This window comes from Channa argus, chromosome 5 (genome assembly GCF_033026475.1).
Source record: "Channa argus isolate prfri chromosome 5, Channa argus male v1.0, whole genome shotgun sequence".
NCBI classification, from domain to species: Eukaryota; Metazoa; Chordata; class Actinopteri; order Anabantiformes; family Channidae; genus Channa; species Channa argus.
Genome location: NC_090201.1, coordinates 18,035,988 through 18,049,462, shown reverse-complemented (window position 1 = coordinate 18,049,462; position 13,475 = coordinate 18,035,988). Strand labels below are relative to the sequence as shown.

General features: G+C 38.9%; 1 protein-coding gene across 2 annotated transcripts in view; it reads right to left on the bottom strand.

The window, feature by feature from the left end:
* vgll4b (vestigial-like family member 4b) overlaps positions 1–13,475 on the bottom strand; it is a 36,885-nt gene that overhangs the window by 10,637 nt on the left and 12,773 nt on the right. Inside the window, exons 1-2 of one of the 2 annotated variants that reach the window (XM_067504679.1) lie at positions 11,543–12,085; positions 5,699–5,936 (exon numbers count right to left, since the gene is read on the bottom strand). In XM_067504679.1, coding sequence (XP_067360780.1) covers positions 5,699–5,936; positions 11,543–11,624 — 320 coding nt within the window. In that variant the 5' untranslated portion in view covers positions 11,625–12,085. Of the gene's footprint in view, positions 1–5,698; positions 5,937–11,542; positions 12,086–13,475 lie in introns of those variants that run through there. The other variant, XM_067504680.1, reaches the window with a different exon arrangement.

Sequence of the window (13,475 nt, the reverse complement as noted above, 5' to 3'; positions counted from 1 at the left end):
TTTAGTTTTGAAATGTGTGCCAGGTTTAGCTCTACAAGCGATGCAAACTTGGTGAGTTATATTTTACATTGAAGGAATGATACAGAAGCTATAAAAGCTGTAGGCTTTTTCTCACAATTGTGCTCCAGAGCCTTCAGAGAAAACCTCACTACAAATCTTTGGTTAAGCAGAGGTTCATATTCTTCTTCTTCAAGAAATAAATAAAGAAAGGCTGAGAAGAGAGCAAGAGATACATATACAGGAAACATCTGGGAAGAATCAGCGTGTAGAAAGAAGATGAGAAAACATAAAAAAAAAAGAGCAGAGGAGGAGGATGAAGGCTCAACCACAGGTTAAAACCAGGCCCAAACTCTGAGGGCTACAGAAAACCACAAAATGGACACACACACACACACGGCTTATCCGGGCTATTCATGTAAAAGGGTATAAACATATTGATGCAGTTTGCTCTGCTCAGCATGGCTGTAGTAGTAGGACTAAACAGCAATAATATGTATCATTTCAAATACAATAGTTAAAAGCAAAGACGTTATTCATCTTATCATGCACACAATATGAAATAAAAACAAAATGTATGAAAATTATGTTAAATCTTATTAACCCTTTAACTGTCATTGTAACTGTGGTTGACGTCCCCCCCGTTTATTCTCATTCACATCATTTCATCGATTACATCCACTGTGTGGCGACGCTGTGAAGTAATAATATTGTCTGAAAGCTGTTAAAACACAGGAATGTGACTCTGCTGTGATGTGCAGCTCCGCAGAAATGAGATGGAATATGTGTGAAATTTGAGATTTATATAAAAAAAAAATCTTTTCAGATATAATTTCTAGCCACCCTAACAACCATATTTTAGCTGATGTTCATACATTAAACAATAAAATATATCTATGATTCATCAGAAAACAGGTTCAACTGCTCTGTTGAGCTGCCACTTTAAGAAGGAGTTTAAAAAGTTTAAACAGTTCGCTCAAGGTTAATTTCTCATTTTGTACCCGTTTTCTAACCGTTGCTAATTATTCAATTTATAAACTACACAGACATAATACTATCACAACATTCACCTACTTATGAACACATGTCATATGTTTAAATATCCAAGCTGTGGCTTTTATACAATTGGAGATACTAAAAGACACATTTTGCAATACTCACTTTGACTCACAAACACACACAACTACTCAAAGTATGTATTCTAATCTGTGACATTTTTATCCATCATCCGTCACCGCTTATCCTATGTGGGTCACTGGGGGCTGAAGCCTATCCCAACTGTCATCGGGAGATAGGTGGGGTACACCCTGGACAGATCACCAGTCTATCGCAGGGGCACAGAGGGATATAGACAGACAGACAACCATTCACACCTATGGGCAGTTTTAGATTCCCCAATTAAACTAACATACATGTTTTAGGACTGTGGGAGGACACTGGAGTACCTAGAGGACACCCACGCAAGCACAGGGAGAACAGTAATTTTGCAGCAAGAAATGAAATCCTTTCATGCCTAGAATGAACCACCAGGTTGACTTGCACATAATGTCCAAAATTACCCTAAATTGGCAGCTTAACCAGCTGGTGGACTTGGATATCTACTTCCTGATTGGGTAGTCTGACAAATAAAACCTGAAATATTGCTAAATGAAGAGGCAGCAACACAATTTCACTAATATATTTTTGAGCAGAATTTAAAGGGTAAAGCTCATCTAAAGTAAGATGGGCTTTTTCACATTTGAAAAAACTTTTGACACAACATTGAAAAATTTTACACTTACAAGACATCAACTACATCTCTACCAGTTAACCGAGTACAAGGAAAGAGAGCTAAAGAAAATCTTTTGTTATCAAAGCGGGGACAGATCGGATATGGGAGCAACAAGAACAAGAAGACAAAGACAATAACAGACACCCACTTAAGGAGGGGGGGGGTTGGGGGGGGGGAATGGTCTCCCTCCTTTTCTCACAAGTTCACACACTACATAAATAGTCCAATGTAAAACAAGAGGGTAACAATGACTTCACCAGCCCTGGCCACACTCACACACTTGCTCTCTCTTATTTTCTCCCCATTTGGCCTCTGGAGAAACATCCATGAGAAAAACCTACTGATGAAGTTCCCAGTAGAAAGCAGCTGCAGTTTCTATATGCTTCAAAATTTACTGCAGCAAACTGAACTAAAGAATAGATTTGGACATTTCATAAATTAATTATATTTTCAATAATCCCCATATATCCACAAAAACCAACAAAGAATTGCCTCTACTCTCATTTAGTTTCTCTCAGACCGTTGCCAGTGCCACAGACCTCAGTTGTTGACCAAAATGAATAAAACAAAATCAGCCACACACACACACACACACACACACACCGCTCAAATGGGTAACACATTTCTTTCATGCATTCCAAAACGAATGTTATCTCATTATCAGTGTGTTTTGCAAGCAGGCCAACTGTTAAACATGACTGACTCACTCTTTGTGGCAATGAAAAGTGTATTTGCCTGATCATCAGGCTAAAGAGTTTGAATAAGAACAAAAAAGCAACTTTTGTTAAAAGCATATAATTCTCTGAAAATCTTATATATCAATAACTTGTATTGGTTGTGGAAATAAAAACACAATGTTTTTTAATGGAGGATGGATATCTCTCTCTCTCAACAAACTTAGTACAAGGGTTGCCTGGCTTTTATAATCATACTGTCCCATAGCCATTCTAACCACCTAAAAGCCAATACAAAACCCTGCTATGTGACCGGTTCTTATTTATTTTTCTTTTTTAGAGGAATAAAATAGCAGAGCAAGAGAACTTTTATACTGGTTAGTCTACAACTGGAGAGAGCAAGCAGGCTGCAGCAAGCTTCCAGCCCACAGGCTCCAGTGGACAGGATAAGGCTTCTTTGTTCAAGACTCCTCCTACTCTTAAGAAAAAATGACAAAGTACTTCCCAACACACACAACACACACACACACACACACACACACACACACACACACACACACACACAGACACGTGATCTTGCCACTAGGACAGACAATATTTTTAAAAAGACTTGTATACACAGAATTTGCCATGCTCTAAATTTTTACTTATGGATCTGAATTGGTTTCAGAGCGAAAAAGGGCAATCAAACACAAATTATGCAGATAAATCTATAATGTATTTTTAAATACAAGGTCTGTTGTCAAAATCTTGCTTGGTATTGCTTTCACAAATAAATAAACCTGAGTTGGTAAAAAGTTTTCTTTTTTTATTGCAGTCTATGCCCCAACAAAGGAAACTTGAGCTTCCAGCTTCATAGCCCCTCCCTGAGTCTGGGGTGTCAGGTGAGTAGGTGTCTGTATCAACACTCCTTAAAAAAAAATGCATCTTGAACTCATAAAGAAAAGAAAACCAATGACATGCAACTCAACTAAACTCACATTATTTAGGAAATTATACAGTAAATACTAAGAAAAACTTTTAGGCGCACGAACACAAAACTTTTAAACATGCAGAAACAGTGCAAGTCCAGATAGAGAAAATCATAGACAAAATCAGCCAGCAAAATCCATCAGCTAGACCTGTGTGTACATGCATGTACATTATGTAGTGGGGGTGGGGAGGGGTTCACTTTCTGGTTTTGGTCTAGCTTTTTCCCCAAGACTTAAGTCCATCACTTTTAAATTAGGCCTAGTGACTGTACATAGAATTGAAAGATGACCTAAATTAAGCAGAAGGCTTGTGTATGTAAATAACGACAAGCTGAGAATGAAGTGCCCTGCAGTGTCTATAGAGGGTGTCTTTACTCACTATTTTTAGCTTAACTTTTCCTGTAACGACAACTCATCATTCTCCACTCCAGCATAATCACTGCTGTTTAGACAGGCACAGTAGATGTAACAAGGAGGAAAACTTTTCAGAAGCTGCCTCTGACTACAGGTTTCAACAAGTCACTTAGCAGTTACCTTTGCCAGGGAAAGAATGCCCCGAGAGAAAACTCAAATTAAGGGACTAAAAATAATAAATTTTTAGGAGGGCCCTGAGGTGAATAGGTTTCCATGATGAAAAAAAACATGATGATGCTTTGTAAATTAAAACGCCCTGAATTTGGCTTCAAGTTTCTGCAAGTCAACTAGCAATCAATCATTGTAGGGTACAGATTAACCTACAGTACTTGGAGTCAAATGACTTCAAGGTCATAGCGAAAATGAAGATTAAATAAAGGGATTATGGCTTATCATGGGTTTTTTCTAGGAAATAACGATGGTTCAGTGAGCAGTTAAAAAAGCCTTAAAAATACACTATAAACTGCATTAGTTTAGTTTTTACAGGGACTAATTCTGGTTGCATTGAAGAGGAAAGGTGTTGCAAAACCAAGTAAAGGATAATGTAACCAATGAGTCCCACTGTACTTTATCACATTAAACTTACAAAATAAAATCAAACTTGTCCTACTCAAGTGGGAGTTTTTGATTATCAAATGTATGCAGAAGCTGATCACATGGTGCATGAAAAAACACAAGAGAGTGGAAAAATAACACCAAAACAATACACGAAACAATGTGACAGATGACGTACTTTGTTTCACTGCAAGCAATAATCTTAAGTCTCCCACCACTGACAGATCCACTGAAAACAAGGTGATTCTGCATAAGTGTCAAGACGCACAGGCTAATCCGTTGCTATGCAAGGCCAGACGGCAATCACAAGGAACAAATAAGGAACGAATAACATTTCCCTTTGCTGTTAGAAAAACTTTATTAGCCTTAGATTCCTACATCTTACACAGTGCATCTATATACGTGCCCATCACACAAACAAGTAAACATATACGACTTTAGAAATTCCTTTTGTTATGTATATATTCCTAAATTTAAAGTTTAAAACAGGTAAAATAAATCAATCAAAATAAATAAATCATCTCATGTTAAATGGAAACCGATCTATTAGCTTTATGTTGTTCATATGTGTATGTGCTTGTTTTCATCGAAGACACGTTTGCATTTGCCTGAATATATATTTATAATGACATTAATGGTGCTCTACTTTTAATCCAGGGTTTCCAGTATGTCATCATAGCATCTTCCTTCCATTGTATCACCTCACAAACATGTGGGAAACAAGCAGGTGAATATGATAAAAGTGACAAAAGCCACCACATTAATTAAGTCTGGATATTATAGGCGTTTTAAGTGCTATCATGCAAACTGCACAGCACTACTACCTTACTGACTTTCTCTGCAATAAATAGCATTGGCTGATGTCCCATGACTGACTCAGTCAAACTGAGAGGGAGAGACAGAAAGAAAGAGGGAGGGACTCTGAGTCCACTGTACGCAGCCCCAGCAGTCCTTCACTGCCAATCAGGGCTCCAGAATCTCTGGAATCTCTGGAAGTGGGAATGTGGGAACATTGGAGATGTGAGTAATCCCTCTGTTGTGCAGTCCCTGTTTCCAAGCTTCCAGAGATGTGTGGCTATAAGGAGAACACTGTGGAGCCAGCTAAACCTGGCATAGCACCCTGGAGTCCAAACTGGGAATTCTAAGAAAACCTGCCTGTGCACAGCTTCATCCAAGCAAGGAGCTTGCAGAGACATGGCCAACAGAAATTATCATCTAGAAAATAACCATTTCGAAGTCTCAATAATATTTTTTAATAAAATGCATGTGTTCACTTATGCAAATGCAAATCAGTATGTCTCAGTGCGTGTACTTACAGCTGCGCAGCAAACAATCTGCTCATTTTTGCCACATGCTCGTTGTCGTCCATGTCACTGTCGCCCTGGTCACCACTCATCTTGCGCTTGGTGGGGCTTATGGGAGGAGGACCTGTCCTGTGACTGGAGATGGAGGAGGAAGATGAGGATGATGACGATGAAGAAGATGAGGAGGATGAGGAAGATGAGGACAGGGAGAGGGACTGGAGCCTGGGGTCCCCCCTCAAAGCTGCTTCACCTGAGGACAAAAAGACAGGAGCAATAGATATGATTACTCTTTATTTTAAAGTTTAAGGATTTAGGTAAACCGCAATTCAAAGTATGGCTCAAGTAAAATACCCAAAAAAAGATAACAGAGAATGCAAAGAATTTTGGACATGTAAATTACTCACAACTCTATAGTATTTTAAGGTAGGAAGCAACAGCTTTATCGACACTTTAAAGTTGGTCACTAAACTTCATGTCAGCATTTAACTGTAAAGGCTGTGATGCAGCTCAAACTTTGGATTCTGTTGACTTGTAGATACATTTTGTTGAGAGAGGCAAAACCCTCTGGCATAAGCAGACGAGTATCTGGTTGTGAATGTTTTGAGAGAAATAGTTGTGGATGGTTTCTGCATGTGTGTGTGGTGTTATAACTATTTATCTCTGTGTGTCTGACTCTCTGCTTCCCTCCAGTCCTGTCCAGTTACAGAGGGCTTACTTAGTTCTCAGTGAGTGGGAGTAAGAGCAAAAGAGAATCAGGAAAACTACCACTGGCTCTGTCTCAGCACGGGGACTTTCCACTGCCTTGGCCTCATGTATCGGTCTGACTTTTCCCAAACAAAACATAAAACTTAGACGAAACCCCCCCCCCCCCCCCCCCCATTACAATTTGCAGTTTTCTCCCTAACTACTCACACTAAACACAAGTTTGTTGCCAGCTCCAGAATGCAGTTCCATGTAATGCAACACAATGGGGGTTTCTGCTTCCTTGGAAATCATTTTATGTTACAAATTAAGCTTCAGTGTTGATTAGATTTTGGAAAATGATTTTTTTACCTTGCATTAGCGTTGCAGAATCATTTAAAATTAAAAATCACTGTTGAGTAGCAACAGCTGATATTTAATTAATTCAAACGATGCAGCTTAAAATGTGTGTGCTTATTGTGTTGAGATTGTAAAGTATTAGACTATTAGATTAGATTGTAAAGTACTTTTTAAAGAATACAGGTAATGAAACTGCTGGACAGCAACACTACTGTTTGTTTACAACGAATCTTTTCTGAGTGGTCAGTCAGAGGAAGTTGTCTGTAAACTACAGTGAACAGTGTGTATTTGGAGGAGAAAAAACAATGTTCGGATGCATGAGGTCATAAAGGTTGTGCAAACCTGTTTAAATCTAAAAACTATTATAACATAGTACAAACACACACATACACACACACGCACAGAGAAAAGGCTTTGTGAAAACGTGCTCACACAATCAGCTCCTCCACACACACACTGTCTCTCTCTCTCCTTCTGACATGTTCCTGCTCGCCCCACTTTGTACCATGGCAACAGAGGTGACATCATTGTTTTGGCAAGACAGACTGGTGGCAATAAAAAAAGAGACTCTGACACCACACTGTCCAATCAGGATCCAGGACAAGTAACACCTTATCAGAGGGTTGTGAGTGCTCAACAAGGAGAGAACCTGTAAGTGTTTCCCCTGCAAAGAAATAAGACATTTAACCTTATAGTCAAGTACTGTTGACCTACAGTAAGTGTAATCAATGGTAAACCAGAGCAACATCACACTACATACCCAAACCAAAACTACTTCAGACCCAAAATAACTACACAATTTATGAAGTCTGCAGTTTTCAGTTCAGATGCTGACAGTAGTTTAGAGTGAATACGATTCTTGTCAAATGCATTAATGGGTGTTAAAAAACAAAACAATGAACTGTGTCTAAACAGCAACAGCCACAATAAAGGGCTACAAAGAATAAAAACGCAATTTATGCAATCCATCCTCAAAAAAAAAAAAGACAGAGTACTCACATATGCACTCACATGAAGACATGCCCTGAAACACATGAGAACTGAGCTACAGCTAACACTGTATATATGAAAATAATTACTTGAAGTACAGTAGTTTACAGACTGCTATCCACTATCTGTGCAGCACATAAAGAACATTTGTCCAACCAGCTACACTCCACTCTTTCCCCTTTCTGCTCTCTCAGTTCATTAGGTTCACAGGATCAAAGCCTATTTCTCTTGACAGAACTTCAAACGGCTTGAAATCAGGATGAGATTGGATTACGAATGAAGTTGAACCTTGTCTCTCAGTTTCTCCATCTTTCTCACTCCTTTTCCTAGTCATATAGTCATATACTTGTACAACAGTTCTAGCATGTCTTCTTTTCTCTCTGCAGCAAAGACATTATTTTTTGGCTGTGTTTCTCAGTAACCAGCACTGGCCATGTGCATTGCCTTGATGCTTATAATACTCAAATTGACATAATAAGTCTTCCACAGAAGTTCTTGTCCGCATGAGCTGAACTTTTAAACCAGACGTTACAGATGGTTTCATCTAACAATGAGAGGAGCGAGGCTGACAAAAGTACATGGCTTAAAGGAGGTTTTCAGACTTGTTGATTCTCTCCTGTTTAGCAGCAAAAAGGTACGGTCAGCATTCCTCTACACCCCTCATTGCCGTGTCTACAATTGACAACAGCTTACAGAAAGCGACAGAGAAAGACACACAGAGAGAGAGAGAGAGAGAGAGAGAGAGAGAGAGACAGAGAGAGAGAGAGAGAGAGAGAGAGAGAAAGAGAGAGAGAGAGAGAGAGAGCTAAAAACACCGCAGGATGGTTTTAAAAACAATAAATGTCCGAAAATATTACCAACAACAGTTTTATATGGCTGAGGAACATTAAATTAAAGCAGACAGTTGCTGAGGTATTGCAGAACATTTAAGCATTGAGTTAGCAATAGTTTACAATTCTGTTTTTGATGCTGTTTTTTGCTGTTCATGAGAAAATTAATAGACAATGTAATGTGGACTTCTGGGTGTTTTCAAACAAACCACGGTTGCTGGCGAAGGTGCGATTCGCTTTTGTGACTTTGTCCCTCCTTTGCGGTAATGCAAAGTTACTTCCTAACCTCTGAACACCAGCATTACAATACCAACTGCAATCTGTGACTTTCTTTTCACTGGAAAGCATTTTGTATGCATACAGTCATATACCAAGTATACTGTAATTTGACTGCCCCAAACAGTTCCCATTCAAATTCAGTTCAATATGAAAAGTTATTGGTTCCACCATCCTTTCTGGATTAAGACAGATTACTATTCTAGCAACCTTTGGATTTACCAGGTATATCACATAAGATCAATGCTTATTCCAATTGCTAATTTATATAAAATGCACTGAACTTAATCAAGATTAGTGTTTTGATACTTAACTTTGTCATTTATTCAGTCGGAGAGCAACAGACATGGATAAATCAATTCCATTTTTCTAACTTTGTTATGGCACTGAGAGATGGATGCTGTATGGCACTTCACACAGCTCTTTTTAACAGCTACCTGATACCCAAACAAATCATTAAATCTCAAGTTTAAAAATGCCATTATGTACATAAAAGGTAGACAACACTTGTCCTGAGAAGCATCTGGGTGCACATGTATTAGATAACTACTTAAGTGTCACATCTGCTCATGATAATAAATGCTGATCATAATAAACATGTAAGAGCTTCAGATTACAACTAAAACCCTCGGGACACTGTACAGAGGCATGTGTGTGTGTTTGTCAGGGAATGTATTTGGAGTATGAATGATTATGGAATCGAAAACAAACAAGTACATTTACAAATTCACAAATCTCCTCCAACCCCTCAACTCAACACGTTCAAACTTAAAAGGTCATTTCTTTAACCCTTTTTACTGTCACTTTTCCTGTATTGTATAATTGTTTTTGTTTTCTTATCACAAGGCTCGCGATGGGAGTTGGATTTTAGCTTTGTCAGCTGAAAACAACACACGCAAAAGCCCAGGAAATTAAACAGATAGTCTAATACTGCAGAGATCTGCTTCCAGGGACAGAAGTCCTAAAACTCAACATGTCAAAGAGAAACCTAAAGTTTATACAAATATAAAAATCCAACAACAAGCAATCTGCTTACCTATGACTTCTTTAAATTTCTTAGAAGATGACCAGGGTGTAACATGAGAAAGATTAGGCTTTGCAGTGACACATAAACCCAACAGCCTGGCTTAAACCCGCCACTGGCCTGGAATACATCTACTATACTACTGCACAGAAGAGTGAGCAGAAATGTCGATGAGGGATCAAACTGGTCAGCAAAAAGCAAATTGTTGCACGGGTAAAAGCAACATTTCCTTTCCCCATAAAGCATTAGACACAGGCAAAAGAACGACTGTTGACAAAAGCTCTAGTTATATGCTCAGCCCCAAATAAAAGCATCCTGTGTTTACTTTCAGTAAAAATCTATAAACAAATTCAACTGTACAATAATCATATTAATATGCAACTGCAAGTCTTGTCCTTCTACCTGCTCCTATATAATGGTACTTGGGCATCTGCCAAACTCTATCTGCAAATCTGCAAAATGGTTTTCAGTCACACAGTCTGAATAAGAGTGCTATTACAAGATCACTGTATGCTACAGGCCTCTAGAGACAAGCTGCTTAATGTAGTACAGTAGTAGGAAGGGCAGGCAGGATGAAAAGAAATCAAAATGTTTGCTCTCTGTATTAAGGCTGCTTTTGTGTTTTTGTAGAGTGGACACCAGGTGAAGTCTAATCATCACCATCTGAGACATTTTTACAGTTTAGAAGCATTTTTAACACTTAGAAAACGTGCAGTTCATTTAAAAACCTCAACTGTACTTTTGCTTCAGAGCTGCAAACCTATTTGTGAAGTTAAAGAAATTGTAAATGCTGGAGGTTATATTAAATGTTGCAGCGGGAGCCACGGGGCAGGAGTGGGGAAGGGATTTGCATTAAACCTAGCCCCCAGAAAGACTTGATGATATTATAACGCGTGGTATGTGAAACGACAGGAGGTACATTACCTCAAAGTCTGGACACTTTGCAAAGATATTGGAGCTCCTGCTCCTTTGTGGTAATGATATAACATATTTCTTAGCTGATACTGCTAGAAGTTGGGGTCTGCAGTCCTACCGTAGGGCAAAACCCTGCGCTTATCAGAAAAGCACTGAGGCAAATGCCAACTGGACTGTAATCACAATAAAACACAGCATCGGTGACAAGCCTTTACCAGAATATAATTCAACTAAAGGCAGCATCTTAAACCAGGTATCGTACACGCTGACACGAATAACCCAGAGCAAAGAGCTAATAAAGAGCTAACAGAGCGAGTCAGCAATGAAAGTCACACATGATTTACAGACTGTTGCTTCAGTCTTTGATCTCCGTGATTAGTCTTAGGAGGGAAGGGGGGGGGTGAAAAGTGGTCAGCCACGCTAATAAACACATTTTCAGTCTGCCAGCTAACTAACGAGCAAATTGTGAAAATGACAGATGAAGCTAATGGTGCTAACGGCAACGACGTTGACGCCAGTGAACGTTCCGTTCTGTGGAAAACTAACGTAAGTTGAAAACCGAGTAGAAAAGGTCTTAAACAACTAAACAACTAACACATCACAGTTAAACCTACAAGTTCTCTCTTCTAGGCGTGTTGTAAGTAACACCTCGGCTAAGTCAGGTTACCTTTAGGATCACTTCGACCAGAATAAGCCACGACCGCAGCGAACTTTTGAAAACAACCGTAGCGTTCCTAACGCCCACGAACAGCCAATGAACACTTGAACACTTCGCTTTACCTTCGTAGCACAGAATGCCGATGTTGTTGTTCATCTTGTCCAGGTACTGGTAGTTCAACAGGTCCATTTTCGTGAGTAGCATTTATCGAGTTTGAACAACACCAACAAAAAAAGACCAGCTCTTTTTTTCCTTTTTTGCTCAAGCGACGATCAAAAGCTAAAGGCCCAGCCTCCAACTTTAGTTCCCCAAAAATCCCCTTAATAGAAGATAAAACCCGCGGAGAGTGCTGAAGCCGGATTATCCCAGTTAGTGTACTGAGTTCAGGATACTTGTTTTCAAATACGGGTGAATGTCTCGCAGTAATAAAGAGGAAAATACACGAGTAGCGTCAGCTCTCCTCACAGCCAGCTGTAAGTCGACTGCACTGACACGCAGGCTATGCTTGGTATGACTCCAGTGCTGCACCAGTGGTTTCATCTGGTGCCGTGTGGGGCGCACTGGGCATGCTCGCTAAAATCTGTGGAGCGCCTCAAATGTCAGGGATGTTTTACGCGCAAGATCAACCTCTCCAAACACGTTCAAGGAGAAAGACAAGAGCGAGAGACCCAGAGAGCTGCAGTAATTCCATGTTACACATGTAGGGAGGATACAGCACCGACATAAAGGAATCACAAGTCCCAGTGGTGCAGTTTTGCTAAAGGATAGCCTACTTAAACATGTCCAAGATTGCTGAGACTCACTTCCTGTCCCGCTTGGAAATAGCAGTGATAACTGGGGAGATTAAAAGGTGCCATAAAAAAAGTTATCACAAGGTGAGAGTCCCTGGAGGAATATTATAGTGATAGCATAGTGGTTGTTAAGTTTGATGAGTCGGTTTGGGAATAATGAAGTTATTGTTGATAGATCTAAAGGCATGTGAGCAAAAACACCAAGGAAATACAATGAAAAGGTTTACAGTAATATGAAGCACAAAGACAAAAAGGGGGCCAAAAATAACAAGGATTTTGTGTTTCTCTTCATTGGGGTTGTTTTAGTACAACACAACCCAATGTTCTTGTAATAGAGAGTTAAAATAAGTAAATTAACAGAAACCATAATTAGAGATATATATTTGATATTTTATTAAGCGAAATGGTGCCAATTTTAGCATTTCAAAACTGAAGATTTGCTGCTTGTCATGTATCACTGTAAACTGGATATTTGGATTTGGAAACAATTGGTTGAACAAAGACAACTGAAGTGATCCAGTTCATCTCAGTGACATCTGTTGACTTTTTTGACCCTTCGTAGACTACACGATGAATTATAAAAGTGATTAATGAAAATAATTGTTAAAACACTACTATAATAGTTTAGACTTTGTCTCAAAGAGTTACAGCATAAGGACAGAGTAATACATGTAAAATTTAAAATATTAGTAATATTATTAGAATAATTTGTACTAATAAAGTCTAAGAGTCTATCCATTATATATGGAATATGATAAATCGTACACTGCATGTAGTTGCTGCATAAAGAAAAGAAAAAAGCCAAGGGGTACTGGGTTGATTTTAATAGATAAAAAAAAGTTGTTAAAGGCTCAATGGAGTCTCAACATTTTTTGAGTGGTTCTCTTCTGCCCCCTTGTGTTCTACATGGGCTAGATCCAGGATTTGGTTGGACGTGGGAAAAGCAGGAGGAAAATAGGTAAATAGGCATCGTCTTTATAGATTAAGATAAAGTGAATATGGTTCACATGTTGTTCCATATTTGTGTCTAAAAGGTAGAGAACAACTTCATCAGGGTATTTGACTGATACTAGTATAATGAACAGGCAGCTGCAATACTTTGGGTATACTTTAGACCCAAAATAACTGAATTTAATATGTATATATACTCAGCTTTGAAGTCCAAACTGAATATATGTCAATTTTGTACAAAACAAATTGTCAAGCCTGTTGTTCCATCATTCACTTCTCATTTGCTTTTGGGCTTGATACAGGTCAAAACCAC